The sequence below is a fragment of the Ambystoma mexicanum genome, chromosome 3q (genome assembly GCF_040938575.1).
Source record: "Ambystoma mexicanum isolate Mex_15411 chromosome 3q, UKY_AmexF1_1, whole genome shotgun sequence".
In the NCBI taxonomy this organism is placed as follows: Eukaryota; Metazoa; Chordata; class Amphibia; order Caudata; family Ambystomatidae; genus Ambystoma; species Ambystoma mexicanum.
Window position 1 is genome coordinate 1,270,174,542 of NC_090926.1, and position 19,364 is coordinate 1,270,193,905.

The following is a 19,364-nucleotide window of genomic DNA, read 5'->3' on the forward strand; positions in this document are numbered from 1 at the left end:
AAACATCGTGAGTAGTAACCAACCTGGCATGGTTTGATTAAGTGAAGAAGGCTGGCTGGGTGCCGACTAGTCGTAGTGTAACTGGAATGTCACACCTATACAGTCCGAGCAGTCTAGACGACTGTGCACCTATGTGCTGGACAAGGCAATACTAAACACCTCAGAGCAGTCTGTAAGCGACTGTGCACCTGTGTGCTGGATAAGGCAATAGTGGAACTGACTAAGCACATCAGAGCAGTCTAAATGACTGTGCACCTATGAACTGGACAAAGTAATAGTAGGATTGACTAGGCACATCATAGCTATCTAAATGCGACTGTGAGCCTATGTGCTGGGTAAGGCAGAAATAGGACGGGCTAAACAAATTAGAGCAGTCTAAATGCGACTTTGCACCTATGTGCTAGATAAGGCAGAAATAGAACTGGCTAAACACATTAGCGCAACCTAAAAGCGACTGTGCACCTGTGTGCTGAATAAGGCAGAAATAGAACTGGCTAAACACATTAGATCAGTCTAGAAGCGACTGTGCACCTGTGTGCTGGACAATGCTAAAGTAGAATTGACTGGGCACATTATAGTAGTCTAAATGCAGCTAAGCACCAATGTGCTCGAGATGGCTACAGAAACAGGGCTTGCTTAAGACCTAGCAGGCATGCTATGTACTACTGTGTATAGCGCTATTGCATAATTTAGCAGTAACATAAAGAGACATGGCGGTGCCGTATTTAAGTGTAGTATGAAATGCTAAGCGGCACGCTATGGCGTTTGTAGCAGTAGAGAGCATGTACAACTAGTAAGTACAACACATCCGTGCCTAGGGCGGAACACATATGGGGTACAGAGGAGGTAGAGCAGTATGAGTAATGCACAATGCTTAGTTGATATGAAGTGAGTCACTGGTATGAATGGAGAGGGTTTGTAATATCATAGAGTGTTAATTAGCATTTGGAATTGTTTGTAGCATGTCTCACTGTAATGGCAACAGTCCTGGAGGGGGGAGGGTCAAGGCACATAGGGGAGCTTAGACCTGAGCCATGGCATGGTTGGCAAAAGGGTTCTCCCTTCAGAATATTGTCCTTGCAAGCCCACCACAGGAAATCCTGTGAGACCCTGGAACCTGAAGTAGGTCTGACATGTTGCCCAAGAACCGAGAGTCCATTGAAGGGATCTCATTCTCAGGCGAGCCTCTGGCACCAGAAAAATGCAGGATGCCATGAGGCTGAGCAACCTCAAAAAGCCGGTAAATGCTGGGCACTGTGAAACTTGTAGACCATCTGTAGAATTTCGTGAGCCCTCACCTCGGGTGACGAGCTCTTTCCCAAGGATGTATCCAGTTCAGCCCAATGAATTGGATGTTTTGAGATGGTGTCATAATGGGACTTCTTGTAATTGAGTGAGAAGCACAGTCTGTGAAGAGAGTGGCAGGTGACGTTCAAATGATTCAGTATTTGTTCAGGAGAGCTTGCCCTGATCAGCCAATTGTTCAGATAGATGTGAATCCCCCCTCTCCAGAGACTCGATGCCACCACCACCATCAGTTTGGTGAAAACCCTCCTGTCGGAATACTTCCTGTGCTTAAGATAGATTGGCACATGAAAATAAGGGTCTTGAAGGTCCAATGACACCATCCAATCCTAGAGTTGGAGGGGCTGAAGGATCTGAGAAAGAGTGACCATCTTGAACTTGTCCTTCCTGAGGAACTTGTTCAAGTATCTCAAGTTCAAGATGGGTCTCAGTCCTCTGTCCTTTTTCGCTACTAAGAGATATGGAGAATACCATCCTTTGTTCCTCTATGCTTCAGGTACTTGCTCTATAGCACCTTTCTCTAGCTGGGACAAAATTTCCTGCACAAGGAGCAGATCTGGAATCTTTAAAGAATGGATCTCCGGTGGAAGGTTCCTGAATGAATGGAAGGAAGTAACATTGGGTTATGGTTTCTAATTCCCAAGCATCCGAACTAATGTCTTGCCATTCTTTCACATGCTGAGACAGTCTGCCTCCAACTGGGGTGTTGTGCCTCAAAAGAGGTTTTGAGGTGGCTGAAGCAGTGGCCTCTGGTAAAGATGTATCTGCTTAAACAGGCTTTGCACTTCTACCTCGTCCACCATGAGGGAATCTTCTTTGGCCTCTTTGATCAGCCATTTCTCTCGCTCTACCAACTGAGGAGTAGTAGCGAAAGGATCTAACCCTCCAAGAAAGGCCACTGGGGTGAAAGGGCTGAGGTTGCCTAAAAGCGCCACCCAAAGATTTGGCTGCCGTATTTAAGGTCTGAAGCTTCTCAAGGCAATGTTAAGGAATCTGGATTGCACGTCGGTGCCAATCCAGACTTCCTTAACCAAGCAAATCTGCGAATAATGGTGCTTGCCACCATGGCTCTGCTGATGCTGGCAGCAGAATCCAGATCCTACCGAAGCAACTCACACATGGCTTCTTTGCCGTCTCTAACAATAGCCAAGAAACCATCTCTTTCCTCCCCTTCAGGAATATGCTCATCCACCAGAGAAATGCAGTTCCATAGAGTGAATGAAAATTTGCTAGGGCACATGTGGAGTTGGCTAACTTAAGAGCCATGCTCCCCGGTGAAAAATCCTTTCCTAGCCCATGCATCTACCCTTTTGTCATCCATATCCGGTGGAATGATTGTATAGGCGTCCTGTTTGGAGGTTGCAGTAGCAGCCTGCACCACCAGACTTTCTGCAGTGGGGTGTATTGATAAGTAGTGAGGGTCACTACTAGATGGGTGATGGCTTTCAAACACGCTACCATCATCCCTCTACTGAAGAAACCCTCTGCTAGCCCTCTTCTTGCCTCCCACTTCAGACCAATCTCCCTTATCCCCTTCATCTCAAAGCTCCTCAAGCACATAGCCTACTCTCAACTCTCAGCTTTCGTCTCCTGACTACCTCCTCCCCACCTCTCAGTCTGGTTTCCGTCCAAAACACTCCACTGAGACGGCTCTCACTTATGTACTCAATTCTCTCCTCACCGCTCGCTATGCTAAGCAATCCATCAATTCTCATTCTCCTTGACCTCTCGGCAGCCTTTGACACCATAGATCACCGCTTACTTCTAAGCACTCTGTCCTCCTTCAGCTTCAAAGGCTCTGTCCTCTCCTGGCTCTCCTCTTACCTCTCCAATAGATCCTTTACTGTCTCCTGGGGGGGCCGCACCTCCTCCAACTTCCCCCTGAACTTCCGTACTTGGACCTTTCCTTTTCTCTCTCTATACCTCCCTTCTCGCCCCCGTCATCTCTTCTTTCAGCATCTCCCACCACTTCTACGCGGATGATACCCAACTGTTTCCCTCCTTCTCTTCCTTCACCTCTGACCTCCACCCCACTCTCTCTTCCTGCCTTACGGGCATAAAAAATTGGATGTCATCCCATTTTCTTTCTCTCAATACTGACAAGACCGAAGTACTTTTCTTCCCTAACACTCTCTTACCTTCTCCTCCTCCCTTCATCCACTTTCCCCCTTCCAATCGCCCCATCTCGACCCATGCTCGCAACCTTGACCTCCATATTGACTTCTCTCTCTCCTTCTCCAACGACATCTCTCTAACCTCTCGTGCCTGTCGACACCACCTCTTCAACATCTGCAAGATCAGCTCCTCTCTCAGCTTCCACGCTTCTAAACTCCTAATCTACTCCCTTATTTTCTCCCGTCTCTTCTACTGCTCCTCTCTTCTCTTTGGACTACCTGACTCCCCTAAAATCCATCTACCACTCCTCTTTCCGCTTTCTATATCTTCTCGGCCCTCGAGACTCTATTTCTACCTCACTCTCTCAACTCGGCTGGCTCCACTTCCTCTCACAATTGAAATTTCAATTCCTCTGCCTTGTCTTTAAATCTCTCCATGACCTTACCTCCCCCTATCTTTCCTCCCTCCTCTCATTCTACTCTCCCTCCCACTCTCTCTGCTCAACTGATCTCTACCTTCTCACTGTACCCCCACCCCCTTGTGCCTCCTCACGCTTCCGCTCCTTCCAACTCTTGGCACCCCACCAATGGAACTCCTTACCTCTCTCCATCCGCACCACCCCCACCTACGCATCTTTCCGCTCCTCCCTGAAAGCCCTTCTTCTCCACCCCCGACTCTCCTTCCCTACCTCTCTCCCCCCTCATACACCTGTCACCCCCTTCACTTCGCCTCCCCTCTCCTCCCTCCCCCTCCTCCTGATGACCTCAAATTGGACACTGGAACCACCATAGTGCGTAGGAGGGCACACAGGCTTCCCCCCTTCTCCTCCCTCCTCCCCCTCTCCTCTCTGAGTAAATTGTTCTAAATACTGTACCACTGGTTTGTTTCATATTTGTAAATTATGCTTCATTCATTACTGTATCTGTTGTTATTCTGTAAAGCGCTTTGGTGTAAAGCGCTATATAAACTCAATAAACATAAACAAACATTTTTGTGTTAAATTCTTGTTTACTGCCGGGCTTGACTCTGGCATCTCCCAGTTGGAAGTCACCCTTTTTTGAAGTGCAATGTAGAATGGTAAAATGGGATCTTTTGCGGACCATTATCAAGGATGTCAGTTAGCTCAGAGGAGGATATGTCTACTCCATATCAAGTAATCTACAACTTTAGACATCAACTGTCTATATGATGCATCTGCATGTTCATCAGATTCAGTTTTACCAAATTCTAACTCTGGTAAAGTGTCCACTCCACTGGCAGTTTCTAAGTTGTCATAAAGGTCTTTCAGCCTGGACTCCTCTGATATCAAGCTATCAGGTATATTTAGTGTACCATTCTGTAGCTCAAATCACGCATCGTTATCGGATGGCTCATTGTCTTCATAAATAGAGGATTGTGACTTAAAATAATCCTTTCTAAGTAAAGGAATATAAGTCTTATCTGGTAAAGGCGTCAAAGGTTTCAACAATGTTGAACCCGACGCTTGAGGAGTCGTCGATATTTTCAACAAAGTTGATCTGGACTTCGATGGTACCATAGGTTTCAATGCATCTATGGTGGTGAAGGCGCCACTGGTGTCAATGGCGCAGTTGGCGTTGATGGTGCAACTGGCGTTGATGGAGCAACTGGTGTCAATAGTGCAGCTGGTGTCGAGGGCCCAGCTGGCGTCAAGGGCGCAGCTGGCATTGATGGTGTTGATGACCTCGACTTATTTATCCACTTGCAGCTCGAAGGACCCTTCGATGATTCCCCATCACGTCGAGGCCTCCACGGCTCTCGATTTGAATCTGGCCTTCATCCCGGGCTCGAAGGTGCGCAGGCTTTGGCTCAAGCCCTTTCCTTACTGGCTTTAGTAGGCGCGGTAGGAGCATAGCTGGCCGAGGGTTTTGGATTTTCAAACATTTTCAACATTTCCAACCTGAATGCTTCCCATTCGGCAGGAGTGGAAGACTTCGTGGGACAAGATATAATTCTCTCAGGAAAGGAGTCAGACGAAGAAGTCGAAGAAGGTGACTTATGGTGCCTCTTTTTCGACTTCCTCGACGACGACGAGAAGTGGTGGGAGCCACTCATTTGACCCAGATATTTTCACCTTCTTCCTTCGAGGAGAGTTGCCGCTCCCATCTTCCGAAGAAGGTTTCTCCAACGGGGTAGTTGATGGGGATTTCTTGGGGCTTCTACCTACCCCCAATTTCACCTTTTGCTCTTTCAGAGCCTTTCCAGTCATCAATTGGCATCTCAAGCAGTCTGAGGTCTTGTGTTCCACACCGAGACACCACAAACATACTCGATGCGGATCGGTTATCGACATCTTGGAACCGCAGTCCTGACACTTTTTAAACCAGGTCTTTGGGGTAGTTGGTGTCAATGATGAAGACATTTTAGATTTTAGCAAACTAAACTACTGAAGCGTGCCATAGTTCTCGAAGAGTAAGCTTACTCAGAAAAACAGAACTGAAGCCAACGGGCGCTGCGCTTGCTATACATACCTTTGATGACATCATCCTCGAGACGGAGGCCCTCGTGGGACATCGAGTCGACTGCATCGACGCACAGTGCCATCTGACGAAAAACAATTTCCGAAGCAGCTAAGTCTGTATATCGAATATCAAAGATGAGGAATCCGTGGGAGGACATAATCCATTCGAAAGGAGGCTGTTGCAGTAGTCCAGCCTGGAGAGAACCAGAAACCTGGCTCCTAGAAACACTTGTGTACAGGAACATTATAAATCTCATATCATGTCATATCAGGGCAGTGAGACAGTGAGCTTCTGGGGGAAGGTGAGAAAAATTATAAGTTACTCACCGTAGTGACTAACGTACTCGTAGTTCATAGTCCCATGTATGGGCGTCCCTTGCTTATGACGGGAACAGAATCTTTTTCACCAGAAAAAAATATGTCTTTCCCCATTAAATTGAATTGCTCGGGGTGGGGGGCGGGGAGGTGGGGTCACGTCCCCGGGAGCACGTGCTCCCTTGACTCCGACCACCGGTGCCACACCTCAGTCCCCTTTGACACGTCGGCTATATTATAACTGCTTAATGACACATCTTTTTTTAAGGGGGAGGATGGTGGGATGTATGATGCCCCGTCCCCTTTCCTCCATACTGTATGGCCGATTACAACTGATTGAAGCCTGGGGAGGAGAGACAATGTAATTCCTAAGAAAACACGTTTTTCAGGATAGCTTGGCCAAAGGCTGCGTCTGATGAAGCACTGGCACCCAAGCGATAATGCTTGCAGAAGACTGAGGAGGTAGCCCAAGTGGCTGCCCTGCTGATCGTCCGCCATGGCACGTGTCTCTGGAAGGCCCTGCTGTCGCCTTGGCTCTTTACGCATGAGCGTGCATGTTTGCTGGTAACGTCATGCGTTGCCCTTTGTAGGCTTCCTGGATGGCCATAACCATCCACCTGACTATCGAGGCCTGACACCCTGGTTTTGATCCAATGAAAGGAATAAACAGGGCATCCAATTTGCAGAAGCTGCTAGTCCGGTCGAGATCAAATCTAAGCACTCTCCTGACATCAAGACAATGTAACACCTTTAATGCTTTATCTTTCGGGTTTGGGAAGAAAGTTGGAAGGACTATTTTTTCATTGAGATAAAAGGACGACGCACCTTTGGGAAATGAGGGGTGTGCCCGGAGCACTACCATGTTGCGATGGAAAATCAGGGCCTGAACTGTGCACCGAGGTAAACCCCATTAGGAGCGTTGTTTTAATCGTGACCCATCTGATGTCTACAGACGCCATGGGCTCAAATGGTTTGTGGGCCAGGACGCACAGAACCACATTGAGATCCCAGATCGGGTGCAGGCCCGTGACATGTGGATACAACAGGTTAGCCCTGCCAGATGTCTTTTCACCACTAGGTTGGAAGTGGAGAACACAACATCAAAAGAATTTGTGTATGCACATATGGCCGCCAAGTAGGTGCGGCATGTGTCAACCTGTACCCCAGTCAGTGCCAGATGTGCAGAGAAGGACAGCACATGATCCAGGGTGCACCCCAAGGGGTCTACGTACTTCACTTTGGCCTAGAAGCAGAACCTGGTCCATTTGCTACTGTATTGACTTCTAGTGGAAGTGCTTCTTGCCCCTCGGATGACCTCCATGTTGTCCTGCGACAAATGAAGGTGCTGTAAGGGTATGTGATCAGCAGAAACCAGGCTGCTAGGGCTAATTTCTCTGAGGAGGGGTGTACTACTGCCCCCCCCCCTTTGCTGGTATAATAGTGGATCCGCCCCCACTGTCAGGAATACTGACGGTCTCAATAGCTCTGAGAACCATGGTCTGGCCGGCCAACCTCAGAATGAGGCGTAGTTGGTGTATCTCTTTGATTTTGCAGATGACCTTGTGGATTAATGGAGTCGCAAGAATGCGTATGCCCACATGTCATCCCACTGAAGCTGAAAGTCATCCCCCTCTGTCGAAGACGCAAACTGTTAACACCACCTGTTGAGTATGGCAGCGAATAAGTCTATCTGTAGATGACTCCACTTGTTGAATATCACCTTCAGGACCCTCTCGTTCAACTGCCACTCGTAGTTGTCAACCCCCAGTCTGCTGAGCCTGTCTGCCTCTAGGTTGGACTCCTCCGGCAGGTGGATCGCAGAGAGCCAAATGCTGTTCACTAAGGCCTATTTCCATATATCAATGGTTAGCCTGCACAGAGGGTACCATGTAATAATGTCCCTGCAAAAATGACACTGTACAGGGGGTGTTATGAGGTGACCCCCTGTTTGTTGAGGTAGTACATGCAGGTGGAGCTGTCCGTTTGGATGCAGTCTGGTCTGTTGTTGATAACTGGGAGGAGAGCTTTCAAGGCTAGCCAGATGGCCATCATTTCGAGCCAATTGATGTGCTTGCCCTGGTCCTCTCTCGACCATAGGCCGTGCACTTTGTGGATGTCCAGCATGGCTCCCCATCCCTCAAGGGAGGAACCGTCATCATACCGTATTGGGGTCGGGGCTGCCTGAAGGGTCTGCCCACCATGAGATTTGTATCCATCCTCCACCATAATAGGTCCTGGTGAAGATGTGTTGGTATGGTGATTAATGCTGCTTGAGAACCAGCTTCTTCGTTCCAAGAAGCTGAAAAATTGACCTGCAGCCTACTCATATTGATGTGTAGGTATGCATCTTTCAGATCCATGGAGCACGTCCAGGCTCCCACACACACACAGACTCCACTATCAGTGCTGGCGTAACCATCTTGAACTTTTGAAGGGGTAGGTAAAGGTTTAAGAAGGACGGATCTAGGACTACTCGCGCCTGGTTCTTCTTCTGTACTTTGAAGATACGAGAGTAGAACCCCAAATTTCTCTGAGACGGGGGTAATTCCTCTACTGCCTCGGTCTCGACAAGAGAACGGATCTCTGTAAGGAGAGATGGTGTCCCAATCTGAGGTGGTGGGTGAGGAAGGAACTTGAGGTATAGGAAGGCGGAAGCCCTGAGACACCACAGATAGTTTCCAAGGGCCCACAAACCGAGCCTGCCAGGACTGAGCATGGATACCAAGCCTGCCCCCGCGGAGAACTGTGGATCCTGATGATCCTGTCATTGCTTCTTTCCCTCTGAGGCTGGTGCCTGGGAGGGGGACTGGAAGAAGCCCCTTAGTGAGGTCTTATGCTGTTTTCACCAGTGTTGGCTGGGGGACCTTTCTGGCTGTCTAGAGCGGCAGTCCAAGAAACCCGTAAACCCGCCAAAGCTCTTCAGTGCTGGCTTTGTAAGTATAGCCAGAGACTTGGCTGTCTGAGAACTGTTCTTTTTCTTGTCCAGCTCTTCATCGGTGGATGAGTGGAACAGGCCTCCTCCTTTAAATGGAGGGTCGAGGATGCAGTCTTGCATGTCGGGATTGAACCTGGTGGCTTTGAGCCACGCCATACGCCTCATGTCAGTAGCCACACAGATGGCCCTACCGGCTGTATCTATATTTATTTATTAGCATTTATAAAGTGTGCATCACCCCTGAGCCATTTATTTGCGCCACAGAGGACTCCATTAGGTCCTGTGCCACCAATTTAGCCCCTGCAATTCCTGCCTTGAAACAAGCCTGCCTGTGAGTAGACAAGTCCAGGAGGGATTCGGCTATCTCACGCCAGAGCCTCTGATTTGTGGTGGCTAACATCACATCTGCATTGACTTGCTGCAAGTGAAGAGTGGCATTGGAGTAAATCTTTTTTCCATATGCCTCTAGTACCTTTTCATCTTTGCCTAGGAGAGCCGAAAAGCTGGTGGATGAGGTGGGTGCCTGAGGCTTTGCATACATGGACGCCACAACGATCACAGACGAATGCAGCTGCGGTTGCACCGACAGGATTAGAGAATCGCTTTCTGCTTGTCTATACTTTGCTTTCAGCCACTTGTTGGTGGGTTGTGTGGAATGCGGTTTGGACCAACCCATTTTCACAGGGCCTCTGCATCCTTTTGTAAAGGAATGCCCAATCTGGTGGATGGGCAGATGGTCAAGACTTCTGCCAGGACCCCTGCTTCCAGTTGCTCCTTCTGTGGCTAAGTAATGCCCAGGTATTCCGCCAGGCCTGCAAGTCTGTCACGAAAGGCCTTTGCTGAGGACGGGGTGTCTTGCTCTTCGTCGTCCTCAGTGTCAGCCTGGTCCGCGGTGTCCTGTGGGTCCGTATTGTCTGCCCGTGGAATGCTAGAGAGGCCGCTGGTCGAGGGACTGCTGGAGGCGAAGACTGGGCCGCAATGCTGAACTGCATTGGGGCCAGAGCCTCCGTGGGCTGAGACACGGTCGCGACAGAACTGGGAGCTGGCGCACTCACTGTGGGCTGAGGCTGTACTGGAGCTCGAGTTGGTGGAAGCATTAGCAAAATCATGTCCTGAATGATCCCCTTGAGGATGTTTTCCATTTGGAGAGACCTCATGAGATTGAGAAATTCTTCAAAAAAACATTCCTCGCAAGCTGGAGAGGCCTGATCTTGCACCGGTACTGTCGGCGTGTATGGCGCTCTCCCTGCACCGAGTCTGCCTTGGGCGTATCCCCCTTCCGTGTATCTCATCTGTCCCAATGATGTTGGGTAGGAGGTGCACCATGTGACCTGCTGCGTGGGCATGGGGGGGCCATTCCCCCCTTGGAGTGAGTTCCGGATCCGGCCTTTGGGGATCATTGGAATGGTGCGCTTCTGCCCGCACCACCATTTTCTCTGGCTGCGCTGCCATTTTGTCAGGTAATTGTAATTATTTACTTTTGAAGTGCTTATACACAAGTGAAGTGCATGAAAGCGCTTCAAGGCGGGGAGGGAACAAGGGAGTACCATTGTCATTCTTAGGCTTTGAAGATTCCGAATGATCTAACAACAATAATTAGCATACTAGGCAAGAGACATTTATACTAGTGTAAGTGTGTGACAGAGAGTGGGGAGAGAAGGGGGGGAGGGAAAGGGACATACAGAACAATAAACTACCGTACTAGGCCTGCAACATTACAGATTGATTGGTGGTTGGTTATCAATGTGCCTATGCATGAGTATTTCAGGCACAACCAGGCTAAGGAGGGGAGACAGAGGGAGGACAGGACATACAACATTCAAAGTTGTACAAATGTGCAGGCAGGAAGTGCAAGGGAGGGGGAGTGAGATAAGTGTGCCCAATCCAGTTGGGGCCTGGGTTAAGTGCAGAGTGGTTGCCCCTCTCATGGAATGTATTCCAAGTGCAGTAGTGACAAGCAGAGGGCAGAGGCCCGGGGGCAAGTCCAAGACTGGCGGGGGGGGGCTTGGACCTGTGAGGCTCTGAAGGTGCACCAGGCGACCAGTCAGCGAACACAGCAGGTTGAGAAAGAGAAATAGGAAGGAAAAAGGCGAGAAGAGAAAGGAGGTTAGCAGGGGAGAGGGAGAGAGAAAGAGGAAGAGAAGAGGAAGGTCTTGGGGAGTTTCCTGAATTTAAGGAGGCCCGGCTCAAGACGGAGAGAGGTAGGAAGGTACCACCCCATGTGCTAGCTGCGAGTCTGTGGAGAGACTGGCTCTGGCCTCCGCCTGTTTGCCTGATCGTGTAGGCTTGGACCTGGCCTGTACCTCAGGGGTCAACCTGGTAGGCTCTCGGACATACAGGTAATGCTTTTGTCACTGCATTGAGGCGCCCCTCAGGCATGGGCCTGGTAGCAGAGCAAAGCCCCTTTTGTCCTGGCCCGGTATTAGAGTCGGTTGACCCCTCAGCGGTGGGCCCGGGAGGATCCATGGACCCCTCGGCTGCGGGCCAGGTAGCTACTTGAGCCTCGGAAATCCTTGCCTATTGGGCCCCTTCAGCTAGGGTGCTTCCTAGGAAAGGAGTTGCCTTTGCGAGGTGCTCTTGAGAACAAAATACTTAATTTTTTCGCCCTTTCCTTACGTACACCTTTATTTGGTGGGGATCCATTGAAAAACTCTCTTCACCTCACCAGCCGGTTCTTCAGGGACCGGTGTGTAAGGGCTTTGCACGCCTAACAACCTTTACAGCTGGAGGCAGAGCACATGCGGGTCGGATGTAGGGAAAGAATTGTTGCAGGCGGGACACCTACTGAAATCCACTGCAGCCGACATGCACAGGAGAAGGGCGATGCACCCTAAGACGGTGGAAGGCACAATCCTAAATAAGATACGACAAAAGAATTTAGATTACAAGAAAAATATCTATAGGGATCACCGTCTCCAGGAAGACTTTGTACACATGGAATTACTAGAACCAAAGAGGACCAACCACAGCGTTGGTGAAGTAGGTCCGCTCCCGTCGTCACGGAAAAGAGGACTAGGGTGTGTCGCTGGTGGGCGGGCTCAAGTGAGCGCATGCTCCTTGGGCCGCACCACAACATGGAAAGACATATTTTTCTGGTGAAAAAGGTTCAGTTCCCTTCCCAAGCGAGGGACGCCAATGCATTATGGAGAAAAGGGGACAGGACACAGGAGTAGGGAGAATACCTCTGAGGACTTGCAGCTGGAAATGGGCAGAGATGGTTAGAGGCGCACCATGCCTGAAAAGCAGATGGACAATCAAGGATGAGCGAGGAGGAGGCTGAGGGTAACCTGAAGGAGAGCTGCGTGCCATCTGCATAACACTGAAATTCAGAGAAAAAGGTAGAGATCAGGTGGGCCAAAGGGGCCAGATAGACATTTAAGAGCCAGGGGGAGACGATACAGCCCTGGGGAACACCACAAGTGCAGAGAGTGGTAGTGGAAAGAAAGGACTTGGGAGCCATGCAGGGCGTGATGCCGGTTCCATGTCCTTTCATCGGAAATGTTTAATCTAAACATTTTTCCATCAAATATTTTGTAACAAAAGAATTTTCATCAAATGGATAATTTTTTTGGGGGTGGGGGTACCCCCAAAACTGCAGGTTTACGACCTCTTGAACCCCACCCCAAACATTTTGCAAACAAAATTAACACTTTACCCCACACAAAAATTAATTTGCTGAACTTTTTTCATTAGAAAATATTAGATGGAAAATGTTTTGATGAAACATTTTTCAATGAAAAGATGGATAACCGTGATGCCCCCTAAGGAAATCTGAGGAGCAGGGCCTACTGCTACTGCAGGCCTACTAGGGTTCTTGTGTGTTTGTCTGGTGAGCAGGGAATGCGGGGTTCTCGGACCATGGTACGGTATGAGGCAAACAGCCCTCTGGAACAGAGTCCCCAGTACAAGCTTTATCATGGACCGAAGTCCCCTTGGGCCAGAGCCTGGTACCAGACCCTTGAAAGTGTTTGGCAATGGCACCAGTAGAAGTCTCCTGAGAGACCTCAGGGCGTACCACAGTATTGCAGTGGCTAACCACTATAGGCCCGAAGGAGTACTACAACTTTGGTTTACCCCTGAAAGGGTGTCACCTGATGGTGTGCCAAAGTAAATAGAGTTGACTTGATGTAGTTCTTGTGGGGATCCAGAGCAGGCACTCGCAAAGCTGTCCTCCACTGCGTCAAATAAACTGCATTACAGAGCGCACAGGGGCCCCAGCAATGAAGAGGGGCCCAAACACTGTAAAGAGAGAGTGTGAGGGTCCGCCTCAAGAGAAGGAAAGTGGATGGGACTTATCAGTATGTACATTTAGAAGGGAGAGCCATTGTGCCACTCCAAAAAGCAGCGACAAAATAAATTAACGCCTCAAAAGGGTGGCACCATGGAGCATTAGCAAACTTGACCTGCTTCTTGGTTTCTAAAAAAGGAAGTGCGTGTGGTGGTTGGTGACTCATGGACAGGTGAGGAACGGTAGTGCACAGACTGATGTACAGGTATATGAAACCTGCAGTTTCTGAGACATTTTTAAAGTGGCGGCCTTTCTTTTCTTTTCAGCTTTACCGACCGAAGTGCAGGCTGTACCAACTAGTTATGGTCGAGGGAGAGAAGGAAGGCAGAAAAATGCATGTCAAACTTATCACTAGTAAGTGGTAGTGCATCACCTCAGATGGACCACTCACCTCTCGTGATAGAATATGGTAGGTCGATGCCTGGAGACAGCCATGCATGGCCTAAGTTTCTTCACCTGGTATACTCACAGTCGGAGCAGACTGAATGGATTTTGTTAGACGATGGCCAAAGACAGAAACAAGGGGAGTTAGCTAAGATAGCATTTGTAAAAGTCTGGCCCTACACTGCAAAGTTACATAATGGCCAAAGAAATCTATTGGAAGCTCCCTAGAGTGATCTGCAGTTATTGGATTAATTCAAAGCTTTGCAACCATAATTTTGTGGAGCCTGTATTGAGTTTGTGGTGATGAACAGGGTTGTGGAGTATTTTTCATGTTACTAGATGTGACAGGGTCAGTGTCCTGACCCGGTCAAATGGGAGCAGGAAGCCCTCTCAACCTTGGTAGGTCGGTCCACCAGGGCAGTTGCCAGAGCTGATCCTAGCCCAAAGGTGGGGTGAGGGAGTTGGGGGGCCCAGTTCCTGATTCCCCTGACAGTGTGTTGTAGTATAACAATATTGGTACCATTGGCACGACCACAATGCAGTACAGCCTCCCTTCTGGACATGTCCCTTCTCTGTTTCTTTCAGAACCGCCCATCGCAGAAGACGTCGGGCAACTGTAGAGAGAATCTGGACTGGTGCTCCATGCTAAAATGTTAACACCACACAGCACAGGCTACCGACTAGTCATGCAGAGGCTTCCATCCATTGCTATGTCAGAGGAAAATAAAAAAAGAACTGTGGCAAACTTACACGCTGGGAAAAACCCACTTAGTGAGAAAAAAACTCTTCCTTTGCAGCTTGGGAAGTGTGGTGGGGATACAAAAGGAGACAGTGCGGATCTATGTGATTATTGCGCAAAAATCACGGCGAATGCTCGACATATCTAAAATGTCTTTGTTCAAATGTTTGCACTTTTTCTCTCAACTAAATGCGCGGGGGGAGATGCCCCATAGCCCTTCCTAACCCGCATTCCTAATTAATAACCCTACTCCACAACCCATCTATATTTGCAACAATAAGTGCAAAAATTTGATTAAATAAATCCCATGCTTTCGGCCTTGCAGTGATGGGGATTCTACATGTTTGTATGATACCAGCAGTGCTTGCCAGCCATTTTAAAATCTGCAATGTACAAACCCCTGGGGAAAACATAGGAACAGACTGTCCCCATTATCAACAACTAGTGGGAACCCGTGGGAAGTCTGACACAGGTCAAGGGCGTAGTTGGTGGACCAAGAGACCAGGTGTTGGAGAGCGTCAGGGGAGAGAAGTATTGCAGAGACTGTGGCGTTGGAGTGAGAGAGAGCTCAGGTAAAGTATTGTAGTTTGAGTGAAAGTGGGTGACATGAGGGAGTGTGTATGAAAGAGACAGATAAGCAAAGGTGTGTGAGAGTGGGATGGCAGAGAGGCGATAGAAGGAGTGGGTTGAGGAAGGCAGTAGAGAGAAAGTGGAGAAGGGGAAGAGAGAAAGAACGGTGGGAAGATGCAGAGAGGAGGTACCAGAAGTAGGAGTGGTTGGAGTATAGGTGGCAGAAGTGGGTAGAGGGAGAGAAGTAGGAGAGAAGAGGAGGAGAGAGTTAGAGAGAGAGGAGAGTGGGAGAGAGAATATTTATTTTCCTCTCAGAAGCAACAAGAACACAACCTAGAGCAAGGATCCCTTTAGAATATCCCATGAGAGAGAGATAGAGAAGGCCAGAGTCTTTAGGCACTCCCAGACCAGAATACAGCCAGATACAGCCAGATATTAGAGATTAGTTGTGGGGAGTAGGGAGGCCTGAGAAAGTATGGAGGGAGCCCATGGGAATGTCAAGAATAGACCACGGTAGCCCTTCGTCTGCATCCACCACAGCCGTACAAGAAGACCATTTCCATCCATAAGAAACTCTGGTGAATCACAATCTGCTTTTGACTGTGTATTATTAAGGTCATCTGTGACATAAGTTTAACAGTAAACATGTGGGTTCATGTTATCTTGGAGGGGAGAAGTTAGAAGCAGCAGAGTCATGGTCAAGTCCAAAACATCACTTGCCAAGCTGGTGAGGGTCGAATACTGCCATTTAGACTTTTAAGTCATAACAATGTTGGAGCCTGGATGTTTTGAGATCAGACATCTTCTGAAGAAATGTCAACGAGGAAACAAAAACAGATTGAATAAATCACAAAACAAGGCTAGTTTCAGAACTAGGCAACAGAAAAAATGAACTGTTCAATGCACATGGGCGGTGCCTTTTGCTCTGAGCATTACTTTTGGGGAAGACGCCTTTGTGACTCTGATCCGAGAGTCTCTCTAGCACCTCTTGGAACACAGCTAGCAATGCTGCAACATTCTTTCAGGTCCAGAATGATGCCTGGAGATATTCCTAGAAAATAAATCAACAGGAAGTAGTATTTACAGGAATGATATAGAAAGGCAGAGGGACAGCAACATTAAGACGGATGCTGTCAATGGTTATATGTGATGAGCTATAAGGGAAAGTACTTATAATGTCTCTCCATTGATGAACCATCCTCTGATATGAGAACCTTTTAATAGTCCATCATTCAGAGATCCTAGTGTGACTGCAGAATATCTTTTAAAAGGCTACAAATGAGAGGCAGATGCAATGATGGAGAGAGAGGTCAACACCGAGATTGAAAGTAATCCAGTAGATGCTCATTTTGTACAGTTTGGAAAACAACCCCGAATTATGAAATCTACCAGGCATGTGGTCTTCACACCCCTTAATTGTGTACAGTTCAGTACACTGGTGGCCTCTAACAGCAACCGGTATCGTGCTTAAACTCAAGTTCTGATCAATCCAGTGCACCCTGACCTGTGCTGATGATAGATCCCTATTCCAACGCTTATGCCTTTGTTCTCACCCGTTCTGTTTGTCTCCCATTCTCTAGCGTGATCTACTGCACACCCTCTGCCTTGAGCCAATTTTGTAATGTACTGAAATCTGTTCTCTTATGCTTCACATTCTTAGGTTATTCTGATTTAATTCTCTTATTGCTTGAACCTTTCTTAGGTCCTAACTATGCTTAATATGTACTGCACTTTAAATAAAGAAGACACCCAGTAGAATTGCTCAGAATAAAGGAAACACATCAGTGAAATGTGTGAGTTGTCTTTGCAGTGTAACATAGCTGTCTGATGTTGTGCTATCTTGGCTTTAATATACATGTGCATATAGGGATGCACTATGGAATTGAGCTCTAATGTTCTCTGCCTGCCTTATCATTTCCCTCATAAAGCATGTCTTTTTGTGATCCATTATGGCAAGTTTAGAATGTATTGAGATGTCATGGAACCACAGTGAGTGGGGTTCCTGATGTTGGCAGTGGGGTGGTTTTTGAAGATGATATGCTTACCTGTAAAGTAATACAGGGTTTAAATGACTTAACTTAAGCCTTTCAATTCATTACTAAACATTGTGTACATTAGATAGATTCCCTGGGTTTTTACTCACTTTCTGCGGCGATGCCGACGCTCCTTTTCATCCCGTTTCGGGTCATTTTCATATGTAGATTGTGCTGTGTGTCTGTGGCGCCGGCGCCGCTCCCCATCATGGAGGTCATTCTCTCCTGCAGGCCCTCCATCCCTGTTAGTCCTCCCACCTTCCCGGTGTCGTGGTCGCCTGTCCCCCTTGTTTACATCATCCAATGCTGTGCTTTCCTCGCCTGCCCTGCGGTGAGGTCTATGCCGTCGATGCTCATGGTCACCCTCTCCACCTCTTGGAGATCCACTACGGCTCTCTTTACTACCTCCTTGCCGGTGTCGCCTGTGTGGATCGAGTGCTCTAGTCCGCTCCATATCTCCCTCCCGACACCCTCTGTCTTGAAGTCCTTCTCTCTCCTTCCCATGATTATAGTCCAGTTCCCGGGAAGTGCTGTCTCGGTTAGGATCTGCCTCCTTGCTGCTGCTGCGTGGCCTCCTCGGCTCCACGCCACCAGAGTCTGTCCTCTCATAGCTCCGTGAGCTGTTGGACTCCCGCGACCGCTCGTGGTAGCGGGCCTGCTTCCGCAGGAAGTCTTCGGCTCGCTGCTGGCTCAGCCTCTGCTCTATGGCCGGCTCATTGGGGTGACTCTTGTTGGTGTTGTTGTTGCGGTTCTCCTGAGGATCCACTACCAGAGGACGATCCAAGTGGGTTTTGATGTCTGGACGCATGTGGCGTGCATAGGATACCTTCCAACGCTCCTCTGGGTCCAGTTCATTGTACAAGGCCTCTCGGCTAGCCATCAGATTGTGGCGCCTCATCTCACTGGTCCGCTGCTCCCACACCGACTTTGACAACTTCTGGTTCTTCTGTTGCTCTTTTCTGCAAGATAGAAGGCAAGTGTTATAATTACATGAAACATACAGAAGTCTCCTTTATTATATCTGGGGACAATATCAAGTTTGAAACGAAATACTAAAGATAAATATTTGTATTGTTTATTTAATTAAGAAAGTGCATAAATACACCTTTAAATGCACCTAATTGTACTTGCCATGCCTGAAAGCCATCTACTTCACTGGTCGATGAACCTTGTTTTATAGACATATAGACTGTGCTAAGAGAGTTCACTGGTATAGATATCGATGATTTATACCACCTATGCTAGATTTACGGAGGAAAATATGGGGCGGGACAGTGACGCTATTGAAGTTGGAGTGGGTATACTCTGCAAACATATCACTGGCGGCTACGTTATGTCAGAGCAGAAGTGAACTACCATTATTTCGGAGGTGGGAGGGCGTGGGTCTCGCTACCTGATGCAATGTTTTCAAGGATGGTGTCTTCAGAGACTTCAATGATGCGGTGAATGAATATAGGATTCGGAAGGGGCATTTCTTAGGTACATTTGGCTCACAACTTTGCTAAAAAACAATGACCTGCGTGGCCTGAGGAAACTAAATGTGAGGTCATACTGAACACGCTGAACGAAGCTGAGGATGGGTGGAAGCCGGTGACGCGTCTCTATCAGTCTTTGATTGAGGAGAGTGCACCAGAGTAATGAGGTTGAAAGATAAATGGGAAAAGGACTTGGGATGTGTGATGGAAGATAGGCAGTGGGAATCAGCAATGTTATTTATGAAAAAGGTCTCAAGAAATACGAGATTCTGCTTGATACAGTTGAATGTTTTTTATAGAACATTTATGACACCTCCGAAAGTGGCAAGCTTTAATAAACAGACATTTCCTGGATGCCCATGGTGCGAGGGTGAACCGGCGGAATTTGGGCACATGTTTTGGTTGTGCCTTAGAATCTGTTCCTTTTGGCTCCAGCTCCAACACCCACTAGAAAAGGCGTGGGTACTGAGATAAGACTGGACCTTAGCGGAATGCTTGCTTGATATCTACCTCCGTCCAGACAAATTTAAGCATATAGTTAAGGCATTGGACCTGGCTTGTGTCCTCGCGAAACATAGAATTGCCATGTCCTTGAAAAATAGCTCTGGCCCATGTTACGCAGCTTGGTGGAGAGATTTGCTACGATGGTTTGTTGCCGAGACGATTGAATGGTGCAGAGCCATAAGAAGGGGTATGACGGAACCCACAATAAGTTTGGGGTCTTGG

General features: G+C 48.2%; 1 protein-coding gene across 18 annotated transcripts in view; it reads right to left on the reverse strand.

The window, feature by feature from the left end:
- CACNA1A (calcium voltage-gated channel subunit alpha1 A) overlaps nt 1-19,364 on the reverse strand; it is a 2,932,691-nt gene that overhangs the window by 1,474,843 nt on the left and 1,438,484 nt on the right. For all 18 annotated transcript variants that reach the window (XM_069604327.1, XM_069604317.1, XM_069604315.1 and 15 more), the window contains one exon: nt 17,274-18,122. In XM_069604327.1, the coding sequence (XP_069460428.1) occupies nt 17,274-18,122 (849 nt within the window). The remainder of the gene's footprint in view (nt 1-17,273; nt 18,123-19,364) is intronic.